Source organism: Cebidichthys violaceus, unplaced genomic scaffold (assembly GCF_023349555.1).
Source record: "Cebidichthys violaceus isolate CVI_PGR_0920_01 unplaced genomic scaffold, fCebVio1.0.p SCAF_26, whole genome shotgun sequence".
Lineage (NCBI taxonomy): Eukaryota > Metazoa > Chordata > Actinopteri > Perciformes > Stichaeidae > Cebidichthys > Cebidichthys violaceus.
Window position 1 is genome coordinate 3,992,182 of NW_027176439.1, and position 27,158 is coordinate 4,019,339.

General features: G+C 44.5%; 1 protein-coding gene across 1 annotated transcript in view; it reads left to right on the forward strand.

Annotated features, from left to right (window-relative positions):
• The first annotated feature begins 932 nt into the window (after nucleotides 1-932).
• Nucleotides 933-27,158, forward strand: part of rtn4r (reticulon 4 receptor) — a 43,695-nt gene continuing 17,469 nt past the window's right edge. Inside the window, exon 1 of the mRNA XM_068721095.1 lies at nucleotides 933-1,490. Within this exon, the coding sequence (XP_068577196.1) occupies nucleotides 1,469-1,490 (22 nt within the window). The 5' untranslated portion in view covers nucleotides 933-1,468. The remainder of the gene's footprint in view (nucleotides 1,491-27,158) is intronic.

Consider the following 27,158-nt stretch of genomic DNA (forward strand, 5'->3'; position numbering starts at 1 on the left):
CATTTTCATATCAAATGTGTGAAAACGGAGTGTTTAATGTCGGATTCTCTGCAAGGACATGGTATGCTTCTAGACACTTTGACTCTGGAGAAAATGCAGAGAGGAAAATGTCTGCCTGTGAAATAGAATACAGAAACTCCAATATAAATATGAGCAATCAATTATAAAGGGGGAAATGAAGAAGTAGTCTTATAATAAAGAATACCAAAAAGGAAGAAACCAAAAAACATCAGGGGATGATTTTTTTTTTTGTTAGGCTCAGGTAGGTTTGGGGATTTAAAATGTGTTTCTGTCTGTTCGGTTAACCAAGCAGAACTGAAAACAACTCCGCCTACGACATCAGAGCAGCCACATTGTCCATGTCCTGTCCCCGGGAGGGGAGCGCGGGTCCCACCACCATGGCCGGGCTTCTGCGCCTGCTGTCTTTTGGGAGGGTTTTCGTATGCATGTGCGTGCCTGGCCATGTCCGATCCAAATAGATTCCCCTCACGTCACCTTCCAACACACCCACCCACCATCACCTCCACCCCGGCACATAAAACATTCATTAGAGAGCAGCCCTGCGCTGCAAGAAATGTCCGTCTGAATAAGTCATTAAGTCTCAGATTTACTCTTCTAATCGTTGAAGTCAATCACTTATGCAAACTCTCTTATGTTTCCATTTTTTTGTTGTTGTTTGTGTTTGGTATTTAGTGAAGCCGGGCAGAAAACACAGCGAGTTCAATGCATGCGTAACATCTCACGTGCTTCGCCTTTGATTGATATGACAATTTCACTTTGAAATGTAAGAGGAATATATATATACATTTTCTTTTTGCAGCGTGACACATACCCATAAAACATTCATCTCTGAATTCTCTCTCTCTCTCCCTCTTTCCGCCAAACGCACCTCGCCGCCCCGCCCTCCCTTCCCACCTCCCCGTGGTAAGCACACTGACGCTCAGCAGTGCGGCCGATATTCCGTGCGCATCCGCCACACTTTTCTCCGCGTACTTGGGAAATATACAGCGGGGCAAGTGATCGGACTGGATATGTGCAGCGATTTGAAAACATGGATCCAATACTGATTTTTCGCCTGTGCCGTTGATTCTCCACTTGTGCGTTAACACTTTGAGCGATCTCGTTCTGCGCGTCCTACATTTTGGGGAGGTGTCGACTGGTGTTGTCGAGAGTCTACTGATCCCAATTTGGATGTTTATTGCTGACTATTTTTTTTTTTCTTCTTCTCGTGCAAATGACTGAGCTCGGGTGCAGCCGGAGACGTGGCTCCCTACTCGGGAAGACCTACGGCTAAAGTTTGAAGGGTGCAGGGGTGCTTGAAAAGGCTGTCCGTCTCCCAGTGTGCACTGGATTTGCAATCGCCCACAAATTGCAATAAAACAGCGGATATCCTATCTGCCTCCGCACACGCTGGGATTCATTCGACTTTGGATTTACACAGCGTCTGGATTTCACCCACATCGAAATCATGAAGACCGTTGTTATTGATGGTGAGTATACGCATCAGACAATGAGACGTCTTTTGTAAAGTTTCTCACATAAAGCAGACGGGAGGATCCTGCTTGGTTACTGCGCAATGATTAAACCCACAGCAGTGCCACCGGTCTGTGGAGAACAGATACGGCCAAAGATAAATCAGATGTTCTAATTGGAGTTCACTCTGCTGGCTCCTCTGGGGTTTGCTTAAACTGGTACATGACTGATAAACACCTCCGGTCTTGCAGAGTAACACTCCGTTCTCGTGTGTTTGGTGCGGACTAACAAAGCAGCGTCAGTATCAGTTATTGCGGCTGTAAACGACCTTGACTCTGGCTCTTAATTGAGTCATAATTCAGAGCAGATTGTGTGTGCGCGTCCCTTTCTTTTCTCTCTTCGCATGCGTGCGTGTGCTGCGTGCACGAGCGGGTGTGCGCAAGAGACCGTGTGTGGTGTTTTTTTTTTTTTTTTTTGGTGGTGGTCAATATGCTCTCCATGATACTTAACCCGGGCATCCGATCAGCCCGTCTGAGGGGGAGGGGGGGGGGGGGGGGTCTTCTGATGAAGTCCGCAGATGGTCCGCTTGGCGGTCCAACAGAACCTCTTTCTTCTCCAGCTCCTTGGCTTATAATTGGTGTTTTTGAGGCATCGTCCCGCTCAGGGCGCCGCCAAAAAAAAAAGACAGGGAATCGGGCCTTTTTTTGCTTTCACCGACTGGACGTGGAGCTGTTCTAATGAGGACAGAGATGCTCCTCCATTCCCGCCGGAAATGGCTAAGAATTGCATTTCTTTGGCAGGCGCATGCTGGTGTGTGTGTGTGTGTGTGTGTGTGTGTGTGTGTGTGTGTGTGTGTGTGTGTGTGTGTGTGTGTGTGTGTGTGTGTGTGTGTGTGTGTGTGTGTGTGTGTGTGTGTGTGTGTGTGTGTGTGTGTGTGTGCGCGCGGATAGGTGGAGAGAGGAGGGGCAAAGGAGGAGGAAGCACCTGGCATGCCAGTGCGTGTGTTCCTGCACGCCTGATTGTGCCCCGTGCCTGTGTTGTGTAAATATGTTTAACGCAGTGCAGAGAGAACGACACTGACATGCCGTGTAATGCTTGATAAGCACCGCCGCGATGAGATATATATAAGTGCATGTCGGCACCATCCAATTTTGTTCCATCAAGAGCTGGTGGAAAACCGCCCCCCCCCCCCCTCATCTCCACCCTGCCCCACCCCAGCACACACAGAGACACGCACGGAGCGCTTATGCAACGCGCTGTACGCGCTCCCCTCTTCCTCACGTTGTTCATTACTTGGCTAAAACTGCAGGATTATGGTGGGAAAGCCGCAGATTATTGTGGGCCTACGGAGTAACTTTGCATTTAAATCAAAGAGGCGCGTCTACTCGTGCATTCTCTTTGATATGTCACAGGGTGACGCAAGTGCACAGCCCACCAGCCACAGAATGGCTCTGGGTCCCTCAGACCCCCTCAGGCAGGTTTTCATCATCCAACTGATTTAGCATCACACCTATGTCTGATTTCTTTCTTTCTTTCTTTCTTTCTTTCTTTCTTTTCTTTTTAATCCCGCTGCAATTATAATTGGTATCCCTCTCTCAAGGCTTCTGATTTGGCTGAGGAAATATGGCCTGTGCTTTTGTGTTTAACGTGTCAGAGAGTGAGGAGGGACTTTAATTTACACTCTTTTTTTAACCCAGTCAGCACATGATCAAATGGCTCTGTGGGAAAGCTGTTGCTTGGGGCTGCCGGGCTGCCAAGCAAAGCCAATCAAGCCCAAAATGAATGGATACAACCTGGTGGAAGTGAAAGCTTTCTCCTCAGGAGTTTTAAACCACTACACAATTAGGGCATTTTTTTTTTTTTTTTCTTCTTCATTTAGTTAAAGTTTTTGCTGTTGTTTTGGTGGTGGGGGGCCTTGCCAAAAAAACTCTTGCCCTATTTAAAAGAAAATAGGCCACAAAGATGCAGCATCTGCGGTGGCGAGATAATTGTTTAGAACGTATCAAGCTGTAAAAGCAAAGATGGCAAGCAGAAAAAAAAAAAAAAAAGAACAACAATGGCTGATTTGCATGGCGACGTTAGTGTGATTAAAAAAAAAAACGTTGCGCCATAAACTGGCAATGAGACACGGCATCTTCCGAATGTGAAATTGATCCATCTTTGTGTTTTTATGGGTGTGTATATGTGCACAGGGTTGGGGGGGCAATGTGTGTGTGTGTGTGTGTGTGTGTGTGTGTGTGTGTGTGTGTGTGTGTGTGTGTGTGTGTGTGTGTGTGTGTGTGTGTGTGTGTGTGTGTGTGTGTGTGTGTGTTGCCTTCTGTCAGTGTATGGGGAAGGCGTGAAGACAGGAAGAGAGAGGATGCACACGAACCTGAGGAGTGCGGCGGTGGTCCGACTTATCGCCGCTTGTGTTCCATCCTGTTGTCTTCCGTCACACGTCGGTATGTCATCTGCATGGATGCTGCAGCAAAGCGAGTGCATTTCTCTTGAACGCTGCTTCCATCAGTGTGGAATGTGTTACTTGCACACAAAATGACGATAGTGTATCTGTAGCTGCGAAGCTGGATGATCAATAACACTGAGTCATTGATCGCTCTGGCAGGTGCTGAGATTTCTGGCTTTCATTTTTAGCTTCTTTTTTTTTTTCTTCTTTTTTTCCGGGCCTGAATTTCAAGACCCTCCCATCTCCCCGCTCTCATTTATTCCCTTTTGTCTATGTCTTTAACAACTGAGGGCGGTGCCATGAGCTAGACCTTTTCTAGCTATGAAGACTAATACGCCTCATTGACCCAGTGATGAAGAGGAGATGATACGTTCTTCTAATGTTGTTGCAATTCCCTCTGTTCACCAACAGAGGTCAGTAAAGAGTCAGAGCGGTAATTGTCCCTTTTTACGACAACGCGTTGGGGTTTAGTACACAACATAGCCGGGATGAGTCCAACAAGGCCAAATCCAGATCCGGCCCGGTACCTCGATGCTGATTTAGCCAGCTGCCCTCACCATCCGTGCGTGAAGACGTTTTTGTGTCCGACGCGGGACGCGCTCCGAACACACGATTCTGTGCGACTACTCGCACAAACATTCACTCGTGAACTGCTCAAACGTATATTTACCTTTTAATAACCTTTAATAACTTCAAGGTTGTGGTTTAGGATCAGATGCACTCTTGGCTAGTCTAGAAAACAGCAGATGTGTTACTTTGATTGCAAAGTATTTATTTACAACATATATGTATTGTTGTTTGCCCATTTCACATTTATCTATACTCTACATTGAATTACATATTATTTATTCATTTTCTATTCAGACTTATTATATATTGTAGCGTACATCATTTACATGTTCTCATAGTGTAGCATAATGCACACATTTTTAGATTTTAATTGTTTTTACAAGTTTGTATATGTATTTTAATTATGTAATGTAACTGCAAGGTAAACCAAACTACGCGGATCGATAAAGCATTTCTGATTTTGATGCTTATTAATACTTTCCTTGTTGGAGAGAGGAAAGTGTGTCCTGAAAAAAATATTTTACAAGTCATTATTAGAAGCTGTTTTACATTAATATGGCAGCTCTTGTATACGATAACATCATATTGCATTTATTACAGTACAATGATCTTTTCTAAAGGACATTCTATCACAATTATGACACTTTTGATTTAACCTTGTAAGATTAGTTTTATAAATACATGTTTTTCATGTTGATTTCATATCCCATTAAAGTATTACTCTTCCTTCCTTATTAGTCAGAGTTTGTTCCAAAAAATGTGATTCATACATAAAATTGGATTCATATTTCTGATCGATTGCTCCGTGTCTAAAAGATGAAGGCGTCGATATGTTGTGCTCTGCGTAGCCTCGGTGGTATTAATGCCTCCCTAAAAGCGACAAACTGCAGCAGGCTATCTGAGAGTGGATCTGCTGTGTTCACTGCATCCGGATGAGCACGCTCCTTCAGGGGCTTCTTTTAATTGGCCGCGCCCTTCAAGTAGCACTGCATTTGTTTATACAGTACACACACACACACACACACACACACACACACACACACACACACACACACACACACACACACAGGCATGCTGGCCTCAGATATCCTTGGATCCATCCGCTCTAGGATGTCCCAGCCTCCCAGCCCTTCACTGCTAATCAGCAAGACAGAGGAACTAAGTGGATAAACGAGTAGAATTCTATTTGTTTGTACGGAGGAAGCTAAGGGGCGAAATAATACAGAAAGCAGAAGAAATGGAATACACTATTCCCCCAGATTACCAGTCCTTAATCCTCTCTGTGGGTTATTATTCTACTGTCACAATATTTAGAAGGACAATGAGCAGAAAACTGTAGAAGCTATAGCCCCCCCCCCCCCCCCCCCCCTACACTCCTCTCCAGACATAATAACCGTCAGTTCTCGTCTTGAGCCGGGTGTGGGAGCGGAGGGAGGACCAGAAGAATTAGAGTTACGCAACGTTAGGGCGGTGAGGCGGGTGGAGCCTTTTATATGGGGGGATTTATTCCCGTCTTCTTTTTTTTTTTTTTTTTTTTTTACAACAATCCACCCTGACACTGTATCGTAATCCTTTAAAGGTGCATATGCATGACAGAGCAGATCAAAACCTCCCACGTGCCTGTAAGCCCAACCCTCAGATACAACCCAAGCGAGAATCGCACACAACATGCAGTTGCGTCATAGCGAGCGGTCACACCAGAGTCGTGATAAATGTCGACGCCCCCCCCCCCCCGTCCCAGGAGAGCGAATGTGCATCTGTTGATTCCTTTAAAACAACGACAGCAGCTCCTAGCATGCGAAAACAGAGCTGGCTAACTTTGTGTTTTCTTTCAGTTCGGGGGGGGGGGGGGGGGCTGCGACCTTTGAACTCTTCTGCCCCGCGTATCGATGAACGCCGCGCGGCTGTTCTAATCCCATTGCAGATGTGTGCAGCGTGCGCCGAGCTGCCTGAGCGCCGGTGACGCTGATTATACCACAATGGGGAGGCTGACTGATGGCCTAGTAAATTGTTAATTAGACAGAGCAGAAGCCGCTCTTAAATTAGGCGCATGAATGGAGCCGCTGTCAGCCCCATAAGTCAAACCCCCCCCCCCCCTCGTGCCCCCCGCTCCTCTTCTCGCAGGAGGCAGTGCCACTCGGATAGATAAAGTGGCTGCCTGATCCGAGATGCGAGTGCATTGTAATTGATCACAGCGTTAGGAGGAAGGTTAGCATAACCGATCAACCGACACACATGATGCGTCTAACCTTTTGACGCTCAGTGTGCAACGATACAGAGAGCCTGGCGACGGCGAGGAGGCAGGTCCGTCAATACTTGGCTTCGGTAAACACCGAGGACATTTTTTTGATACGATTAGCCACATTTTTCCTGACATACGCTCTGATGTGAAATCTGCTTTCAGTCAGTAATGTCGCTTTTAACAGCAAGACTGTCAAATGTTCAACTGAATATTTTAGAGGGAGGACGTCTTGAAGAAGAAACTCGCATTTGTGTTTTTTTTTTACCCCCTTTGATAGATAAATACCCTCTGGTAGTTACAGCCCCGTTGATCTCATTTGCATCGGCGACGTCAAAATGGATTCCCTACCGATCCTTGTGATCGTCCTTTTGTGAGGAAGACTAGCTGCGATGCACACTAGACAGATGGGAGTTGATGTTGTGGTGCTTGCGATTGAGTAAGTTAGTCAGTGGACTGACACCCCTCAACGTCTCAGAACACCGTGATGTCTTTCGGATAAGGTTTTGTTAATTGTATAACATGACGGCAATAAAAAACGGTGTAATCTGCAATTTAACAAGCGGTGCATGACGGTGCATAGCGGTGCATGGTGGTGCATAGGGCGGTGCATGGCGGTGCAGTCTAAAACAGTTGCATTGTGGAAAGTACTAAGTTTGTGGCTGGATGCTGGATCTAGATTTGTTCAGTCGCTTCATAAACAGACTCAACTTTGTTTCTCCTAATTAAAGTCTCTGCTTTAAAAAGATACATGTCTCCTGCTGCATTTTTCCACTACAGTACATAAGCCAAAAATGCAGGGGGGAGGGGGGGGGGTTACCTTTCTGCCCTGCATGGATCCAATCCATTATTTATCGTCATTCAAGGCAAAGCTCTAAAAGACGGCTTCAGAACGATTCTGCGACTTTCATAAATAGCTGCATATATACTGTAGGTGGGTTGTTTTTTTGTTTTTTTTTTATGTGAAGGAGAAATACTGTATGCTGTATTTACTGCATATTTTAGCAAACTTTCAAAAGGTAGTTCTTTAGCGTTGGGTGAAAGAAAAAAAAGCACCTTGAGATCGCAGAGCCCACCTGATGTCAGAGAGGGCAGCATACTCAGACAGACAGGCTAGACATGCCATGAATTGGATGGATGGATAAACTAATTATAAAAGCCTCCATCATAACAAAGTATTGCCCATTAATTTCCGGTCTTATTTCAAGGTAGTGCCGCTCATTTTTATACATTTACAAGTTAGAATCGTTAAGATTTTGTTGATTCGGGAACACTTAGACGAAAGATCAACTCGTCTTCTGGGTTATGGTGCAACCGAACAAACTTGTTATTAAAATAAGTCTGCGGTTACGCTTGTCGGAACTCAGCTGAGTCCTCAAAGCGACCTGCCCGGTCAGATGTCAAGATCTAACCTCAACGCAAACCAGGTCACCTTGGCGTGCGGTCTGGCCCGATCGGATCCCAACGAGAGCGAGACGTGATCTCGGAGCGCACGGACTCCGCAGTTAACGCGTCCCGTTGTGATCCGATGTCAAAAGTCGCATCGAAGTGACAAGCGCCTTTGCCGTTTCCTGTTGCGCACGGTGCGAGTAGCAAGGTGCAGTGCAACTGGGTACCTCGGTGTGCAGCTTGCATCCTGCGGCTCACTGCTCCTTCCTGCTCTGTAAGTACCCACTAATGAAACAATGCAGTGACCATTGTCTTGTTCTGTTTGATAGCAAAGTGTGATTCTGCATTTTGTTCACCACGGCCGTAAACCTTGGAAATGTTCCTTATATACAAATCTCTGTTTTGTTCTTCTTCCTTGTTGACGTTGATTGTTCATTGTTCTATACCAGAATGTCACTTTTGTCTCGCTGACTGCTATTGTGTAACAGGTTTACGGTGAAAAAAGTCGATGTTGTACATTGAAATGATGAAAATATGTTTGAAGAGTATCGACTCATCAGTTTCAAATCAGCAAGCCACGTGGTTATTCTGCAAATTGTCATGTATGTGCCAAAAACGTGTACAATACGCGTCAATGAATGAGAAATTCGAATAGAAACAGACTTCAATAAAGTCAATATATATATATATATATATATATATATATATATATATATATATATATATATATATATATATATATATATATATATATATATATATATATATATATATATATATATATATATATATATATATAATCGTGTCTAGAGAGTGAATAATAATCAATGAGGCTTATCAATGACAAGTCTGGAGTCACCCGACTTCTTCGGCGGGAGACCTGGAGCTGGATGGATGGATGGATGGATGGATGGATGGAAGAAATAGTTTTACATTTTGCCATCGGCTACTCCCATTTAAAATGGAGGCAGAACAAAAGGCCTCAGAACTCAGTGACAGATTGTGCTTTCATACGGTCACATCGCCAACGCATTTACAACAGTAATGTGTCCCTGTGAGCTCGCTGGGTAGTTCTCAGCAGATATATGTACGGTGAGCTCCTTCAAAGGGAAATAGGTCGTCACTCTTCAGGCTCAGGGGAAATTGATCCGTTATAGATGTGAAAGCTCGTGCCCTATGGTGCTAAACATATATAATATATACCTGCTCTGGTAGCTTTATACAAAGATTCCACACATTTTTTTGGTGGCTGATATAACTTTTTTTTTTTTTTTTTTTTCCCCCAGACACAAATCAACGTCCTCAGTAGTGACGGCGAAGAAGGATTTGTCGAGTAGGAAATGCGTAGTCTGTTTTCGGGAGTAAAGCGAGACTTCCCAAACTTCCCTAAAAGTGGAATCAATGACGCTGTTGTGTACGCTCCAGTGAGAGTGCCCTATAACCTTCACTTTAAAACGAACAACACTGTTGTTTACCGGGATGTAATCGGACAAGGCTGCCCTCTCAAAGCAAAATCGAGTATGAAGGGAAGGTAACTCCCTCCAAGATGTAACATCTGTGTTCGGGGATGTTCATTTGAATCGGGTTTTGCTCTCACTCATCTCAGGGGCTCAAAGTAGGTCATTCTTATTAGAATGCAAATCTGACAAGTGCGCTTCAACCGTTACTCTCCTTTTGTCCCGATGGATTGTGTGCCGAATACATATTCCTTCTGATTCTTTTGCAGTCTTTCCTTCGCTCGCACTTTCCCCTCACTCCTCTCACACTGCGCAACTCTTCCCTCCGCAATTCCATTACTGTCTCACCCCGCATACACAGCGCCACCCGTCTCTCCGTCTTTCACTCTCAGGTGTAAATGCTGATTATCTTGTGTAGATATCGGGCCACGGCAAATTAAATGTGACCGCAACTACCCTGCCAGGACGTCCATTATAATGATATCTGTAATCTGCTGGGCTCAGGGGAAGCAGTGTAGGGGGGGGGGGGGGGGAGGGAAGACAGAGGGATGATGATGGAGGCGGATTCAGGATGTATCTGGTTGCTGGCAGGGGTTAGCGGACATGGATTTTCCTCCAGTGATGATGTTTGCGCGGACTAGGACCATATGTCATCCATGGGTTTAAAGTCCCATAAACCAGAATACCAGCAAAGGCTGGAACAACATCCAAAGCTGAGGTCATGAACCATTGCATAGTATGCTGTGTTGGCGAAGAGCAGATTATTTCTAGCGTTTTGTTTTCCGAGACCCGAAATGCCTCCGACACAGCCTGGATTAGATATCGGCAAGTACGTGTCACGTTTAATCGTTCAACAGCTCGTTTATGCCACACCGGATCAACGGCTCCTGTCGCTCTCTACCTGATCCGCACATCCTGCCCGGTCAGAACTTTGTAACTTTCAACAGAGACGAGAAAGAAGCGAGACGGCTCACTCCTAAGATCATCGGCTTCTGAAGAACAACCGCTGCGTCCAAAAAACGACGATGGAAGCAGTGAGCCATCTTGCTTATTTCTCAGAAATTGTGGCTGAATTGTTGGTAATTCCTTGACTGGATTTATCTATATATTATTTTCCAGTTATGTTTGGCTGTCCAACTAGAGAATTAAAGACAGTTTTATGGCATTCATTCCCTTTTGCGAAGGGTTAAACCTGAGCCGGGACATACCATCGATATCAATCACATCACATCCATGTAGTGTTATTTGTATACAGCTGGTCAATGGTACTTCATTTTGACTGATACTCAACTTAAGGTATTGGAATCCGTATCGGGAAGGACATTTTTTTTTCCGCAACACGGCAAATTTTTTACCCTACGAATAATTTCTTTTATGTTTCGACTACAACCGTTGTGCCGGGGTTTTACAACACAAATGTTGCCTTGACATCTGTATCCTCTTCGACATCTTTTTGTCTTGTGAAGTATTGGTTTTAGTATTTTGATCTCTGCTCAGCCATACGGTAGAAATCAGTGAAATCATAATAACTACCCGTGTGCTGCCGCTAGAATCGCAAAATGTATCAATTTCCGCGAAGGAAGGTCTTCACCGGGTGTTAGAAACAGCAAATATAGATACGTTTCCCTCCCTCATATGCTATCAGTCAGTGTTAAGATCCCGCAGTGCAGCATTTTGACACGACTCTCAAAGCATTAGAGCGGGCGGGAGACCTGCGTTAAAAAAAACAACGGTTTTTTTTCCCATGGAATCCCTTTAACATCCGGGGATCGGAGAGAAACGCGGAAAGATTGATCCGAGGAGCGAAAAGATTGTTCCGGGGTGAAAATGCCGCTGTCCCGGCTGCATCAGATGGCTTTCCAAACCTCTAGTCAGAAACGGGGCTTGTTTTCACATGCCTGTCCGTGTTCCCAGCGAAGCCCCATCATCACAGCAATTATTCCAGTGAGGGAGACGAGCGCTGCCTGAGAAACCAAATAATCTGAGACCAATGCTCGTGGTCCCACTTGTGCCGCCCTTGGTTCCTTAGCCAGCAGACCCTCGTGAGGGAGGGGGGGGGGGTGTGTGAAGCTGTGTGCCACAACTGGAAGAGGAAGCTGGCTGTTCAGATGTGTGGCGCATCTGTGATGTGTTGTTTTTTTTTTTTTTTGTCTTCTCGAGCTGTATATACCCGTTTTTGCATCCCTCATCAAAAACACATAACCCGCTCCATTGTTTGGATAATGAGTTTTGACGGATCCAGCTTTTTCTCTGCTCGCATAAATCAAAGCCTGAGATTTCCACCTGGCACTCTGAAGAAGTAATTGATGAAGATACTGCCATATGCACCCCTAAACGTAATACAGTTCAACTTTATTCCATTAAGTCAGAGGAGGGTAATTTTTTCTGACATGATTTTGTAATTAAGCAAACAACCGGTGACTTGTGTTTTTGATCTATCGCATGTTTAAGCTCTTTTGTCTTGTGGACATTTCTGGTGGTTTTCAATAAATCTTTCAGTGTTTTTTTTTGTTGCCGTGGGTAATTGACAGGTTATGTTTTCTCCCCCTCCATCGCTCCCTTTGGAGGTCATTAGCATATTGAGTTCCGTGCCTGACTGTGAAGCGGTTCCCACCGTGCCTTTTTAAAAAGGCATCGCATGAATAGGCGGCGCATTACACCGCAGAGAAATATGAGACGGGAGAGGGAGCACACTCTCCACTTTCCCTTTTCAGCTCATACACACTTCAGCGGGATGAGCTCCACGTGCACGCGCACGCGCACACACACACACACACACACACACACACACACACACACACACACACCGGCTGCTAGAACCCCCCTGCTGCTTGCTGACTCACACAAGGTTTAGGAGGCGGACCGCATTTCAGGTGGGGTGAGTAGTACATGTGACATCCCCATCTCCCACAGTTAACTGTGGAGAAACAGCCACGAGATGAGAGGTGCAAGTTAAACACACCTGAGCGCCCCCTAGTTTCCCCCCTTGTTTATTGTGTGTTGTTTATCTTTGCTCATTTCTACTTTTGTCTGCATCTTGATTTTTTTTTTTTTTTTTTTGGAATTTTTCTCCACAGCACTTGTGAATCTACGTGTTTAAGTAGTCCCTTTGCCGAAATGTTGCTTTACACTACGGTTGACGTCTGCCGTTTTTTTTTTCTCCTTTTTTTTTTGATGGATTGTCTTCATTCTAAACAATTGACTGCACAGGAAGCTACTTTTGGGAGGGGAGAGGATGAAGCTCTATACGTCGGCTTTGTTTAGATATATTAAGTGTATTATCATAGAGAGCTCAGGGGAATTCAAAAAGGTCCAGTTAGAGAAAATGTTCTCATGCAAAGGTCCGGAACTTCATATGTCTAACTTGTGTTATGATGCAATGCCGTTTATATTGAAGCAACGTTGGCAGGGCAAATTGTTTATTTGCCGTTTATGATTTGCGTTTACTGTGTGTGTGTATATATATATATATATATATATATATATCAGTGGCTGGCCGGGTATTTTAAACATTTAATGTACGAGGTCCCTTGCTGTATCACGGTATTTCCCGTCAATGGATTCTATCCGCGCACAAAGTCGTAATGGAGATCCGTTATTTCAAAAGCTAAAGCACCGCGCATTAGAAACCATAACCAGCCATTAGCTTCCTCCAGCGCGAGAGAGCGCCGCACCTCACCGCCGGCCGGGGCGAGGGCATTACTCAGCAAATGGAGGGGACTGGAGACTGGAAACTTTATTGCAGATGAGGGGATGAAAGGAGAAATGGTTTTACTGACATGAACTTTATGGGTCTCTCTTCCTCAAAGTAGCCTCATTTACTGAACCTGCGGGGGGAAGCATTTATTGGGCAAACATTGTCGACTAAAGCTGAAATAAGGATGTGTTTGTGTTGGCAGTATTATTTCAGGAAAAAAAACTCACTCCTGAAAGACCGAACAAAAAAAAAAAAAATGTAGCTTTTCTTTTTTTCTCCACAATTTTGCTGTACATTCTTTGTCTTTCCACTCATCCCGAGGATATGTTTACTTTATTTTGACGGGAAGATGTCACAATAAAGCCCCTTTCCATCCCCTGAAAATAGGCCTGGCTGATGTTTCATCTCCTCCAGTGGAAACTTATTATAATGCATCCGACATTGAAACTGCTCCTCTAAAAGGATTCCTCTGTCAATACGACAGCACTCTAATTATCTTTTTTTCTTTTTCTCTCTCTCTCTCTCTCTCATATGAGAGCAGTGAATGAGTACTGCCTGATATCCCAGCATGAGATGCCTTCTTTATTACTGAATGGGGGTTTTCTTCTGGCCCGCCCTCTGCCGTTGCCGTGCACCACCTTCTCAATGAGATAGAGCTGGAGCTGTGCATATTGAGACTGTATTACAGTATCGACTCCTCGTCCACTTAACTGGTGAATCGGCTCCGTTTACGACTAATTAAAGCCATTAATGGGGAAAACACGCTAATGCATTTTTTTTTTTTTTTTTTTTGCACAGATAACAGAAACACGGGCGGCAGTGGCAGCCGGGCTGATTTTTACCGGCAGGTCAAGATGAGAGTAATTAACAGGGGATTAACGTCGCAGCGTGATACGACAAGATGGAGGCTCGGGTGCATAGATCGTACTTCTCACCGTTCACACTTTTTAGTTTGCTTTCCTGGAGGATCCTCGAAAATAAACGACTGCAAATGAAACAAAGATGTGCATCAAATGTGTTGCTGATGGACACATTGGATGAGTCGATTTTTGTAATTGCAATAGCGGATCAACTTGAAAAGACCTGCATTCATACTGTATCTGTGTTTTATCTACAGGACAGTGGAGAAATGTTAGAATATGAATACAAAGTCTGATGCAGATTGAGGCGGAGATAACGGGAGAAGAGAGTGCAGCAGAGGGATGACAATGTTTTGTAGGCCAACCCGGGAACATCGCGCTGGTTCCCTCGAACAAAAAGCCGATTCTTTTGTCGGCGGGTTTTGTTTCCCTGCACAAAATAAGCTCTGCAACAAACACATGTTCACGATACTTGCAGCAAGATAATCTTCACAAAGAAACTACACTTCCTTTGATTTTTTTTTTTTTTTTGAAGCGGAACTACAAGCACCAGAAGTAAAAAGCTAACGTCATGCAGGCTACAAAGGAACGACGCCACGGACACATGACTTCATGTCACCGCCACTAAGCTAAAGAGAGATTAGCGGCGCTCTGTAAGCGCTCATTTAGCCGTTTGTTAGCAACCGCCTTTTTTGTGTTAAAAGCTTCAAAATGTTCGATTGTATATCATAGATAGATAACTATCTGCTTTTTAAAAAAAAAAGCTCATAGATTTCCAGACGAGGGTAAAAAAAAAAAAAAAAAAAAAAAAAAATGCCGACTCATTCCGATGTTTGAGGACTCATTCCTCCAGCACTCTGTGAGGTGCTTGGGGACGTGATGAAAAAAAAAAACGCTGCTTCCAAAAGGTATTACAACTCCAGCTGCAGCTATTGGAGGCTCTCGTTTGCATTGCAGTATTTGCTGAAACACTGCCTCGCGTTGGAGCAATTCTCAAGAGCAACCTCTGTAGGAAAATTATAGGTTACATCATCAGAATTTGCATAACATTGCCTGCCGATTAACTGAGTTTTGTACCGCAGTGTACCGAGTTTGTTTCTACTTGGTGACGTCCTAATGGAGGATTATGCAGGTTAAATGCATGAAGGACTTGCACAACGGCTATGCCTGCACACACAGGTAGTGGTTATTACCGCGCAGGCCGACCATTGTTCCACGGCAGCCTGCAGCTTATGAGCACAGAAGGTTTTCCTTTATGTATACACGTTTACAATCATACGAACCAAGAAGGAATCTATACCCAGGGTGGAAAGTAACATTACTACAAGTACTGTACTATACTTTTCTCCCCACAACTACTTGTCAGGACTATGAGTTACTCTGAAGTGTTTACCCTGGTCATAGGCGATGGAGGCGAATGCAAGTGGCGCCAACCATCTACCCAAATTTTTATTTTAACCCTATTATTTTTAAATGCTACAAAAAAAAAAATGCCAACAACAAAGGAAATATGAATCCTATTAAATGCCACCGCAGTAATAACTCCCACAAAGACTATTTAGGTGTTTGGGGAATAACCTGTAGCATAATTTGTCGATATGTTGAGTGTGATTTGCGTTTATTTAATCTCAAAGACATAAAGCTGAAGCATCTTCTGCGTCTTGACACATGAACGTATGAACGATGCGACAGCTGTGGCCGCTTCAGGGTAACGACAGGGTGTCAAACGACACAAGAAAAGCCTAAAGTGCGTTAACGGTAACACACGGGATGTCCTTAAATGTTGACTTATTTCCACGCGGTTCCCTTGAGATCAGGTTGCTGCGAGTGCATGAACACAAAAGGTTGATGCTAGAATCGGCTGCGTCAGCTAAAATGCTCCAACGGGCACCAAAATGGTCAGCTCTGATACGCTAGAAGATCACTTTGCTTTATGTTTTTTTTTTTTTACTAAAGACGTGAACGCTTCCTCCACCACCGACTATGCCTTTTTGAAATCCAGCCACACTGGTGCAGTCTGTGTCTCTCTGCAGGGAAGGATGTAGGAATAAACAGAAAATTACATCGATAAATATTCAGTGTCCAGATGTAGATTAAAGAAGACAAAACAAAGCCTGATCTGCCACAAGGAGCGAGATGAAAGCAGAGGGCTTTAAGAGTTCCCTCACCTAAGGTAAGCTGTTGCTAAGCTGAGTCTGCAGTTATCTCTCCTCCACTGTGCTGAATACAGGAAGAGGGGAAAGGGAAGGGAAAATAAGGGCTCGGCATTCTGTTGCCAGATTGACTCCATCTTCAAAGAGATATTAACATAGCGCCAGTTTCCCTTTTATCTTCCTTTTTAATTTCAAGGATGCCAGCCCAAATTAAAATGCAAGGCAACTGAAATGAACCTTAAAATATCAGACGCACAAAAGGAACATAAAAAAAAAAAAAAAAAAACAGAAGGCACCCAGGTTGAAAACATTGATCTGATAAAAAAAAAAAAAGTAAACATCCCTCTCACGAAGTGCCCCATCTCCCAATAATCCATATGTGGTACGTTTTATTCCAACAAACCAAATTGTTTCTGCTGTTGTTGCAAAAATCCAAATAGTACATTTTAGTGGACTCTTGCAGAACCCGGCTGATTAATAAAGAGAGGTGAAGATATTTTGAAGTCAAGTCGCAGGTTTAATAATTCAATCACAGAGCTGTCAGGTTCATTAACATTCAGCTGGAATAAGATTAGATCCACGTGGAGTTGTAGTCATGCTAAATAGGACACTCGGAGCTGTATTGTTATCTTCGTACTCGTTTAGAGAAATTCTTATTCAGGTGTTCGGCGATGGCATCAGGCAGTAAACCTCCAAGCACTCTAATAACACTGATTTTTTTGAATATTTAAAAGCGAGAGCAGGTTTGTGAATTCTCTTGATTCCCAGGTGACAGTGCTGTTTCGTTTGGTACGCAGCGCGAGCTCCGCACGCCCTCCAAGTAAACCGCTTTAATGACTGTTTTTTTTTCCCCCCAATGTTGGCAACAAAATCTCCAGACTTGCAGCTGTTCCCCCTCTCAGTTTGTTGAAAACCCAAAAAAAAAAAAGAAAGAAAATGAGCTTCTGATGAGGCAACGCCGCTGCCCAAACGTGGCGTGGAAATTGAAGCGCTGAAGCAAATGCAGCTTGTTGTGAATAACGAATAGGTTTAAATGAAGAGCGTGTAAGTCACACAGGCGTCATGCAACATGGGACTGGAAATAGCGTGTTCTTGATGGACTGCCAACACACAACAAAGCACACATCTAGCATTGCGACTGCATGGCAAAACCTCTCTCTCTCTCTCTCTGTCTCTCTCAACCCAGCTCCATATATATATATACAGCCTTGCATTTCATTTGAAAGTTTGTATCTCAAAACTTGTAGTAAATTTTTACCGCGTCCCCTCGGCAGGTATATTGCATGCCTCTTCCTCCTCTGCGGAGCCGGCTGGCAGCAGAGCGTTCCAAATCGAGTGTCACAACTGCTTCCTCGAGCTCCTCTAAAAGAACATTTCAGCCGCTCTTTCCCCAACGCGCCACCGCTGTCACCGAGAAGAGCGTGTTTAAGATGAAACGGGGAATAAAGGATCTTGGAAGGTGGTGTAGCAGGGCTGGTTGATGGCACCGGATATCAGACTGCAGGAGAGAACTCTGGGAACAGAGAAGGTGAGGGGGAGCGTGCATACTAATGCCGCCCTCTGGATTCTTGTCTCTCGTTCGCTACTTTGCATATAGGGGTCTTTCCCTCAACTTTAGAATTCACCATTTCCATGTAACGCCGCCTCCTACACAATATCCCCGTTTCGATATAACTTCCCCCACTGAAGCGCTCATGAATCACCAAGCTGAGGCCGTTTCCATTCTGTGCCGCCAATCTGTCGTTCTGGTCCCCCTCCAGCCGCCTTTACCTCGGTGTCAACCTGATCGACGTGTCTGCACCGCATAGAAGTCATTTACCTGTGGTAAATTACAGGTAATAACTGACACCGCGTATTGACTGGGGCTAATTGACTTAGAAATGATGGGAGAAGGAAGATAAATGGCGGGCTGTCTGTGGTGTATTTGTGTCATTAGCTGCATACTGTACCACAGTGAATACCTGAGGAGGTGCTCAAATGGGTTATCTGTCTGAGAGCGGGTGATGAAAACATATGGAAGTGACTGATGCTGGCGTTCACTCAGCAGAGGCGGAGATGTAAGGGGTGATTTTCAAAAGGCCCATATGGCCATACATAGCCTCTTGTCATATGTCGAGATGCACCGCAAATAGAACGTTTTTGATTCTGGCCATCAATCTTGTCTTTATTAATAACGACATTGCACTCACCAAGTTTGTTCCTGAGATCTGAGACGCATGAGCCAGACAGATAATTATACAAAATTCAAACTAGTCTGCAGGAAAGCCAAAATTATTTCGCTGGAAAAAAAAGGCCACTTCAAAAATAAGTTAAAAAAAACAAAACAATGAATACAAGGTGTTTTTTCATATCGTGGCTATAAAATATCTGCCAAAAGATCAAATTAAAATTCTCTTGGAAAGTTTTCTTGAAATAATTTAGGTCTTTCAAGGTAAGAAGAAAGCTGGGAGAGCTCATTTTGAGCTCTATTTCACCAGCGTGTCATAACAGTAAAAGTATATTTTTTTCACTTAACAAAATATTCAAGATGCACTGTCAAAAACGACACACTGTCCCTATATGTCCCTGAAGTGTTACTTGTTACTTGACTGTATCTTATATTAAGTGCTGTGAGCTATTTTTGCAGCGTTTGAAGAAAAAGAAAGTTGAAGAGTAAAAAACGATGAAAGCGACGTAGGAAACAATAAATAAATACATTTTCCTTTTATTTTGGTTCATAATTCGATTCGAGAAAACACGATTTATGGGATTCACCGATGTTTTCTTACTTTTTGCACTCTTACCAAGATGGGAAAATAAAACACGTCATCTACAGTCAACTAAGCGTTTGTCCGATGCAAGGAAGGCCCAATGCCTCGCAAACATGCATCACAGTTTACAGCTTCCTGCTTCAACTTTGACCTACCGCTCAAAGTGTTGCATGCACACGTTCACAACTTTACTCAGTTTCTGATGTTGTTGTTTTTTCTTATTTTAGCCGGTATATTGACAGAAGTGGCCGCTAAAGCGACACAAAAAAAAAGACCCAGAACCAAAGTTGTAGCAAACCAAGGTTGCGTCTAACAACTATATTCATAATCAACTAATCTGCCAAGTATTTTCTGGAGTCATTTATTAATACATTTTTCCAGAAAACAAAAAAAGTTACAAGAGTCCAAGGGGGATTTTTGTCAGAATGCGGCACACAACGGCGGGATGGTATTTTTTTAAAGTAAATGTGCAGCTTTGAGCAGATTTGACTTGACTTGTGTAAAATACCAAATGGCAATGTTTAACTGCGGGGGGGGTTTCGATGCTAGACAGAAAATGTCAAAATACATTTCTAAAAGAGAAAGTAGGTCAGAAGTCGGCATGAGACCCCTGTCTAAACACATTCACACCACCAACACGACCGCTTCCAGGATTCCCCAGCAGAAGAAAAGGCAGTGTTCTCCTAAAGTAGCTCGCAGACACGTGCTCCGATTCCGGGTGACAACCGTAGTCAACAGGTGCCAGAACACAACAGCTGCTGCTGCTGCTGCTGTGACTCGCCTGCTCCGACGTTGCCCCCGGGGAGCCTCATGCCAAAGCTGGTTTGGGTTCATATCTCGCATCCCTTTTTTGCATTTCCGCAAAGGTTGTTATGGCAGAAATGAGATGCGACGACGAGAAGGCTGACGCAGGGCGTGGGTTGTTGCTGTGAACTGGTCTTATCTCCCTTTTTTATCCAGTGTTGTGAATGGCATTTGATATATCCTCCGGGAGAAAAAAAAAAAAGTCAGTCTGACTGTAGTGTGAGCGATAACATGAAGTGGAAAAAGAAAGAGAGCTCGTTTCGGGATTCAGAAAGTTGTTTGGTTCTCAATCAACGCAGCGGTGAAGAACCCAAAAAGTTCTTGAGGGTATAGCGACCTCTTGACCCCTCTCCAAACAAGAGGGATGGAGAAGGTCTCCACTTTGCTCCGTTGGTGCCTATTTAAGGAGCCACCCGTCTGCGCTTCCTATTTTATCTGAGCCCCAGAGCGGCTATTGAAGTCCACATGATTGATGTGGTCTCATCTCTCCCGCTGTCACGCTCTCCTGATGAGCAGATACTTTATCGACTCCGTTTTGGAGAGTGTGTGTCCAGTCTCAACACTCGCAAGAAAAGTATAATCTCTTTTAAGGAGTAGATTCCCCAAATGGTGACCTCAGCCCTGAGCTTCAAAATGTCGATTTAAGTGTAACGTCTCATCAGATACAAGTTCTCTGTAATAGTCTTGAGGAGAGGGCAGAATACAACAGGCTGTTGGCGCTTGGATCCAATTCCTATTGGCAGAACAGGAAATACTGGAGTTTGAATAACGGCATTTTCTAAGGTGACAGCAGTCCATTGATGTTTGATGTTTGATCTGGAGTCTCTTTTTTCACCCCGGCTATTGGCTCCACTCCTCGGGCCAATAATGTCTAGGCTGGTCGGCTTGCACAAACAATCCTAGCAAGCTTGACAAGAAATGAATCCCGTTTGCGTATATGCACAGAAATGCCAGACAACACAAACGGGCCCAACGGTACATTTAAAAGTACAAGCCGATTCCCTGCTCTTGTTTGCTTATCCCTGCTTTGTGCTATGATTTTCAGTTTACGGAGGAAAAAAAAATATATATATTTAAAAACTGTAATTCACAAAGTCGCTCTCTCTCTCCTCGCAATGGCTTTGCATTTTCACTGCTAAGCTCTGCCGGCTGTTTGGGGGGGGCAGCCTTCGCAGAGGAGATTGCACAGCCCCCTTTTATAATATGCTACTTCAGTTATAAAGGGCAGGTGCTTATCTTGTTCACATAGGATCCTTTGGTGAGGCTGATCTGGTGTGGAGACATTAGATCACAACCTTCATGTCCAGTTCTTTGTTGAATGACCATCTCTAGCAGAGGGGAAAAAAAAGCTCTCAAGTTAAAAAAAAAAAACAGGGAAACCCGTGGAAAAATCCATTAGAGGAGATGCTTTCTTTTTGAGAGAATCGTGTGCTCTTCTTCCCGTGCCCCTTTCCCCTTTTGTATCTTGCACTGTGTAAAGGAGTCGTGGTTAAGGCAAACCAATTTGTTCCACTACGGGAAGTAGAAATGCTTAGATAATAGGTCTAAGTGTCAGGGGATTGTTAGCAATGTGTTTTTTTTTTGTCTTCTATGCCCTGTTAATTCATAATGAGAAGACAAGTAAAAAAAGAGTGATGTATAAATCAGTTCGCAACATTTGACTAGGACTTACATCCGTCACGTTCCTCTCTGCTTTTCTAGCAGACTCGTTCAAAAAAAAAAAAAAAGTGTCTTTCATTCTGGTATTTAGCTTAACATGATTTTCAAAAGTAGATTTTTTTTTTTTTTTTTATTTGAAACCATGCAACCAAAAATAAACAGCTTGTTTCAACACAGACTGTTGTTGCATGTAGGCGTTTTCCTGCCCCAACCCAGAATTGGCCCTCGACAAGCACGAGCGTTGACTGGAAGCCAGCATCGTAGACGGTCAGGGTTTCCGGTGTTAGGATTCCCAGACTGCAGAAATACCACGGAGTAACACGGCAACAACGCCACGCCACTATGTGTTAATACATAGCATAGAAACATGAGGTTCTGAATTAACAATCGGCTCTTGTTGCGCGCATCGGTCTAGAGCCGAAACGATTAATGGAACGATTGTTTGGTTTGCGGACGGAAAATGAATCACTTGAGTCATTTGGCAAGAAAGAATGCCACCTTTTGGGCCTGTAGCTCAGGGCTCAGAGCGGGTCATCCACCAATCACAGGGTTGGCAGTAATGCTTTTAAATGAAGCTGCCAGTACCAGGACTCTTGATACAGATATCAATGGAAGTTGTGTTTGTGTCCCACCGGCTAGCACTAAGCTCATACAGCTGTTACCACTGATAATGCCGCCCCCTCCCCCCTGTCCCCCGTCCCCCTCGACCGGCGTCGCAGAAGCAGAATGCCCATCCTCCGGTTCGACCCAAGGTTAAAACTGTTTGGCTCTGTCCGCGCTGTTGCCTTTGTTTAGCGCTGTTAGCAGCATTAGCTAGCTAGCTGCCGGCTCCGACGCGTCCCCCCCCGTTCAGAGTCGTGTGCAGACAGGCAACCCCGGCTGTACGGGCCGTAGTGCCGTGAGAGCGGGCCGATCACACCGTCACATTAAATCAAAGTGTATAAAGAACGTAACATCTGGGCACAAAAAGGAACGCAAAGTTTCAAAACTGGCTTCAGTCGATACCTTGCAGGTATTGAGTATGGTAGCCCAGCTCTAGTCGGCAGTTTTGATCCCCAGCTTCTACTGTCCAAGCGTCCTGAGGCGAGACACTGATCGTTTTCCTGATGGTCAGGCCAGCGTCTTGCATGGAGGCTAACTGCCATCCCTGTGTGTGTGTGTGTGTGTGTGTGTGTGTGTGTGTGTGTGTGTGTGTGTGTGTGTGTGTGTGTGTGAGAACGGGGGTGAATGAGAGGCAAATTATGAAAGCTGTTTGGGTAAAAGCATTGGAAACTATTTACCATTCCTAAGCTGGATATCTTTTGGTTAAACAAAACAAGAAATCTAATGACTTAGCTCATGTTTTTACATGTTAGACTTGGCAATTTATCAAGTAATTCAAAAAAAAAAAACAAAGCGACAAATGAATGAATAATGAAAGGTTTTGTTTATGGACCAATGTGTCGAAGTCTCATTTGTTTGTTCATGGATCTCCTGCCATCATCACGGACCAAAAGGGTTAAATTGTGGTTCTTACACCAGAGATATTTGGAATACTTTCATTCTGAGGCATCACATTGTGAAAATGAATACAATCCATCCCAACTCATGGCTTTGCTTACTGGATTATTGATCTGGGTTATGTCCGCTATCGCTGCTGATATAATAACCTAACCGAAATCCTTTTTTTTGACGAGGTGTTGATTATAGGAATTTACCTTGATCGGTTGCTATTGACACTGTTCACTGACATTTTTTTTTTTTACAAAACGCCGTTGATAACCATGTCAAGCCAATGACAGCTAAGCTGCTCCAGTCACTTTTGCTGTGATTTGGCTTTGTATAGCACCGGCTACGGGGATTTGAGCTGTCAAACCGCAAAGCTTAGCTCGACGCAAAGAGATGTTAAGAGACAAAAACAACGCTGTCGAACATATCTGGTGCACGAGGGCGACATGTCGCATGATAAATATATACCTTTTCACCTGCACAGACAGATGTGGCCTGGGACGGCTGGGAAATGTTACCCAAAAATGGAAGTGAACTGCGTGCAAGACAATCAGATATGTCGTATAAGATTAGTTTTTTGTTCAGTTCAACGTCTGAACCTTTGAATACAGTGTTGTTTGTCATGATCTCACTCGTTTCTTTTGTCAAAAGCATGTTGCGTGTAAACAGTGCTGTGTGTTTTCGGCGTTGGCCTTGCCCCGCGCTGGCATTTCAGCGTTGAATCATTGCACATTATTAAATCAAAATCTGCTGCTGGCAAAACAAAATGGAGAAATTTCCAGAGCGGAGAGGATGAAGGTCTAGTTAATGGATCACGTTCTTTTTTTTTCTTTCAAATAATGAATCTGTCTATTAATGTAGCGCTGACTTTGATGTGGATTCACAAGGCTTACACACAATTAGTTATGAAGCCGTCTACTTCTCACTCTATTTTGTGTTTCTCTTTCCCACTGTAAGACGTACTTTTTTCAATGGCCTTTGATGCCGAAGCTCTTTATTATTCATCAACGTCCTTGTAAACCCAGAACATATTCACAAGCTGGATTCACATATCCACGTCTGGATGTCTCCATCCGTCTATCTATCCATACAGTAACCGTCTAAAGAGGAGGCCGCCGGTCAAATGTCGGGCCAGATTGCGGGGATATTCTGTTTTATTCATGAATACGCACATAAGTAATTAACTGAATAGGACAAATGCTGCAGATATAATGACATGAATGTGCAAATGATTCCATATAAACCGTAAAAAGATCAATATTAACACGGATGGCTTTACAAGGATCCTTCCATTAACGGGCAGATAGCTGCACAACAATCAGGAAAAGGACACTTGGTTAAAGACAAATATCATGACAATAAGCTGAAAACAGTTCAAACACTAATACTACACTTTTGGCAGACTGTTGTTGTCCTTGTTGTAAGAAAGATGGGATTTTTTTTTTCAGATGTAATAATGCCTTGTTTAGACGGAGATTGCTTTGCAGTGCGTCGTTCTGCTGCCATCAGGGACGGGAATGAACACTAGGGGGCAAGCTTAAGCCTCTCTCACATATCAATAGCATATTTGGGCAATTATATCTCCACTGGCATCCTTTTCAACACTTTAGATTGCTTCGCGAGAAGCGTACGCCTGCGACAGACAGTGAAGTCGCACGTTGGTTCATATTTTGGGTTTGGGTGTGGGCTTGCGTGTGGTGAGCCACCCGCAGTAATCTTAATCCAAGAATAACACTCATTTGACCATGTAGCGTTCTGATTAAAAGCAAGTTGTGTCGACTTCTGGCATCTCAGGATTAAAAATGGATTGCATCCTCAAATCTGTCCCTCTTTCTTCCCTCTCTCTCTCTCTCTCTCTCTCTCTCTCTCTCTCTCTCTCTCTCTCTCTCTCTCTCTCTCTCTCTCTCTCTCTCTCTCCAACCCTTACACACACACTGTCAAATCTGCTGTTGCAGGCTTTTTTTTTCTCTCTTACGGTACACCAGCCTTTCTCTCGTCCTCTATTTTCCAAAGCTTTTATGCTCTCACTGTACGGCGGCTGCATTTGCTTTCTTTCTCCGATCGTCTCTCGCCCGAACCCATCATCTCCCCCCCCCCCCGTCTCCCGCTCCCTCTCGCTATCCAGAGTCTCTCTCATTGCGCTCCCCGGCTCCTTTTGCAGCGTCTGCCTCGATTTGCATCATTCTTCGGTGTGCGGTGTCAGCTCCGGCCTCCTGATCAAAATCCTAGCAGCTGATGACTGCTTTCATCCCCACATTTAGCTGCCCCCCTCTCCCCCCCTCCCCTCCTCCGTGCATCCGTGTATATCTGCCTCCCGGTTTCCCACAGTTCTTTGCTGGTGCGGGAGCGGTGCCCGCCTGAGTCTGCTGGTCTGTCTGCTGCGTCGGTCTGTTTGTTGTTTTGTTGATGGGGATCGGCGAACAGATGGCGCGCTGTGTTTCCCTCCTGCAGAGTGTGAGGGCTACAATGTGCAGCATCATGCAAGTTGGGTTTTATTGCAGAAACAACGACCATAATAGATCTCTCCTACATTGTGCGTTCCATCAGCACGGATAAATACCACTGTATCATGATCTATGCATCTTGTCTCTGTACCGTGGAACAGTTTATCCTCATATTGCTTAATTTTATTTGCTGTATATTTAATACTCATAATGCTCAAGTTTTCTCAACACATTAAAGCTGTAAGATTGAAAGGATTGTCCTCGACTGTTCTCGATGGATAACTGGTGAATTATTAAGAGCTTCGTTAAGGGACCTCTTTGTGCTATAGTACTCTGAGATCCGCAGTCGTTTGACAGCTCCAGTGTTCTGTAGAGATTATGGGCTTCAGCAAAACTCCCTGGGCAACGCTGCTGCTGCTGCTGCTGCTAGAAATATATTTGTAGGAAACTAGCATGGGTTCAAGCATGTAGGCAGGACATCCCCCCGGGAGAGCGAGTGGGGCTTAGATGATAACTCTCAAGAGGCCCCTCTCGCTAAAATATTAACAAGGTGGATGAATTCATTTCACTTAAAAGACTGAATTTAATTTCCCGCCAACCAGTGTTGCCACTGATACCGCCGAAAGCACGTGAATGACAGTGATCGGTCCGATTTGGGTAACGTCCGTGCAGCGGCGAGTTGTGCCACTCGGCGCAGCGGAGGTGCATTTTTAAACTGCTAATGAATCAGTTGTGTTTTCGGGGGCCAGCGCCAGCCAGGCACTCAGAAGCCGAGATTAAAACTCTGCTCTTGCTAATCATAACAAAAGCCGTGGGATTAGTCATTGGAGATAGAGTCAAGGTCCTTGCCCACACAGCTAATTGAGCTCTTATCTTGGCCCTGCCGGTAATGCTATTAATCATAAATGGCATGTCATGTTCGTGGAGGAAAAAAAAAAAAAAAAGAAGTGCAGAAGCTCCATAAGCTCGTGAAGTGCACAGGGCTTTGTTTTCAGAAGCCCATGCAGAGGCTTGAGGATACCGTGTGTCGATTAGCATAGCGGGGCGTTCCGTCGCTTTGCTCGGACTTTGGTCCAAAAACGGTAACGCAAAACACGCCGTGAGTTGTTGCGCCTCTTCATGATCACATTTGTGCTCAATTCATCGCGGCGCAAACCTCCTGTCTTGCTTTCTGCTGGCAGGTGAGACTCATGATAATCTTTTGGGAGCATGATTTGTTGCTCGCGGTCAGACACAGAGCCTCTATTTTCTCGTGCATTCTACTTTACCAGAGGCGGTTTACCATAGATATAGCCGACAAAAGTGGAGGAGCGAACATGATCTATTGTTAACCACTTCAGTTGCTGCACAGCTATTTCTGGATGCCCTGTAGAAATGCGCTGGTGTACCTGCGGAGCTACGTCTACTGCAGCTAACGCTCGCTGCGTTCTGCCCCGGAGCTATTTCCCCTCTTCTGGAAAACATGTGTGTCTAACCACGCACTGTTGTCTCGTGACCTTTGATTGAGCAGATTTTCCCCAGGAGACAGCAAAATGATCGTCTTTTGTGCTCCCGTTTGACACCATGCATAACGTTAATTGCCCAGGCCATGATGGGGGTCTATGAGGAGGCTCTAAAACGGGAGCGTGGACGAGTAAATTAGCATGACAGTGGCGGGTGGCAGCGTTGGGACTAAAGGGGGGGGGGGGGTTACGAGCTCAGCAGAATGATTGAAATCCCAGCTGTCAGGTGA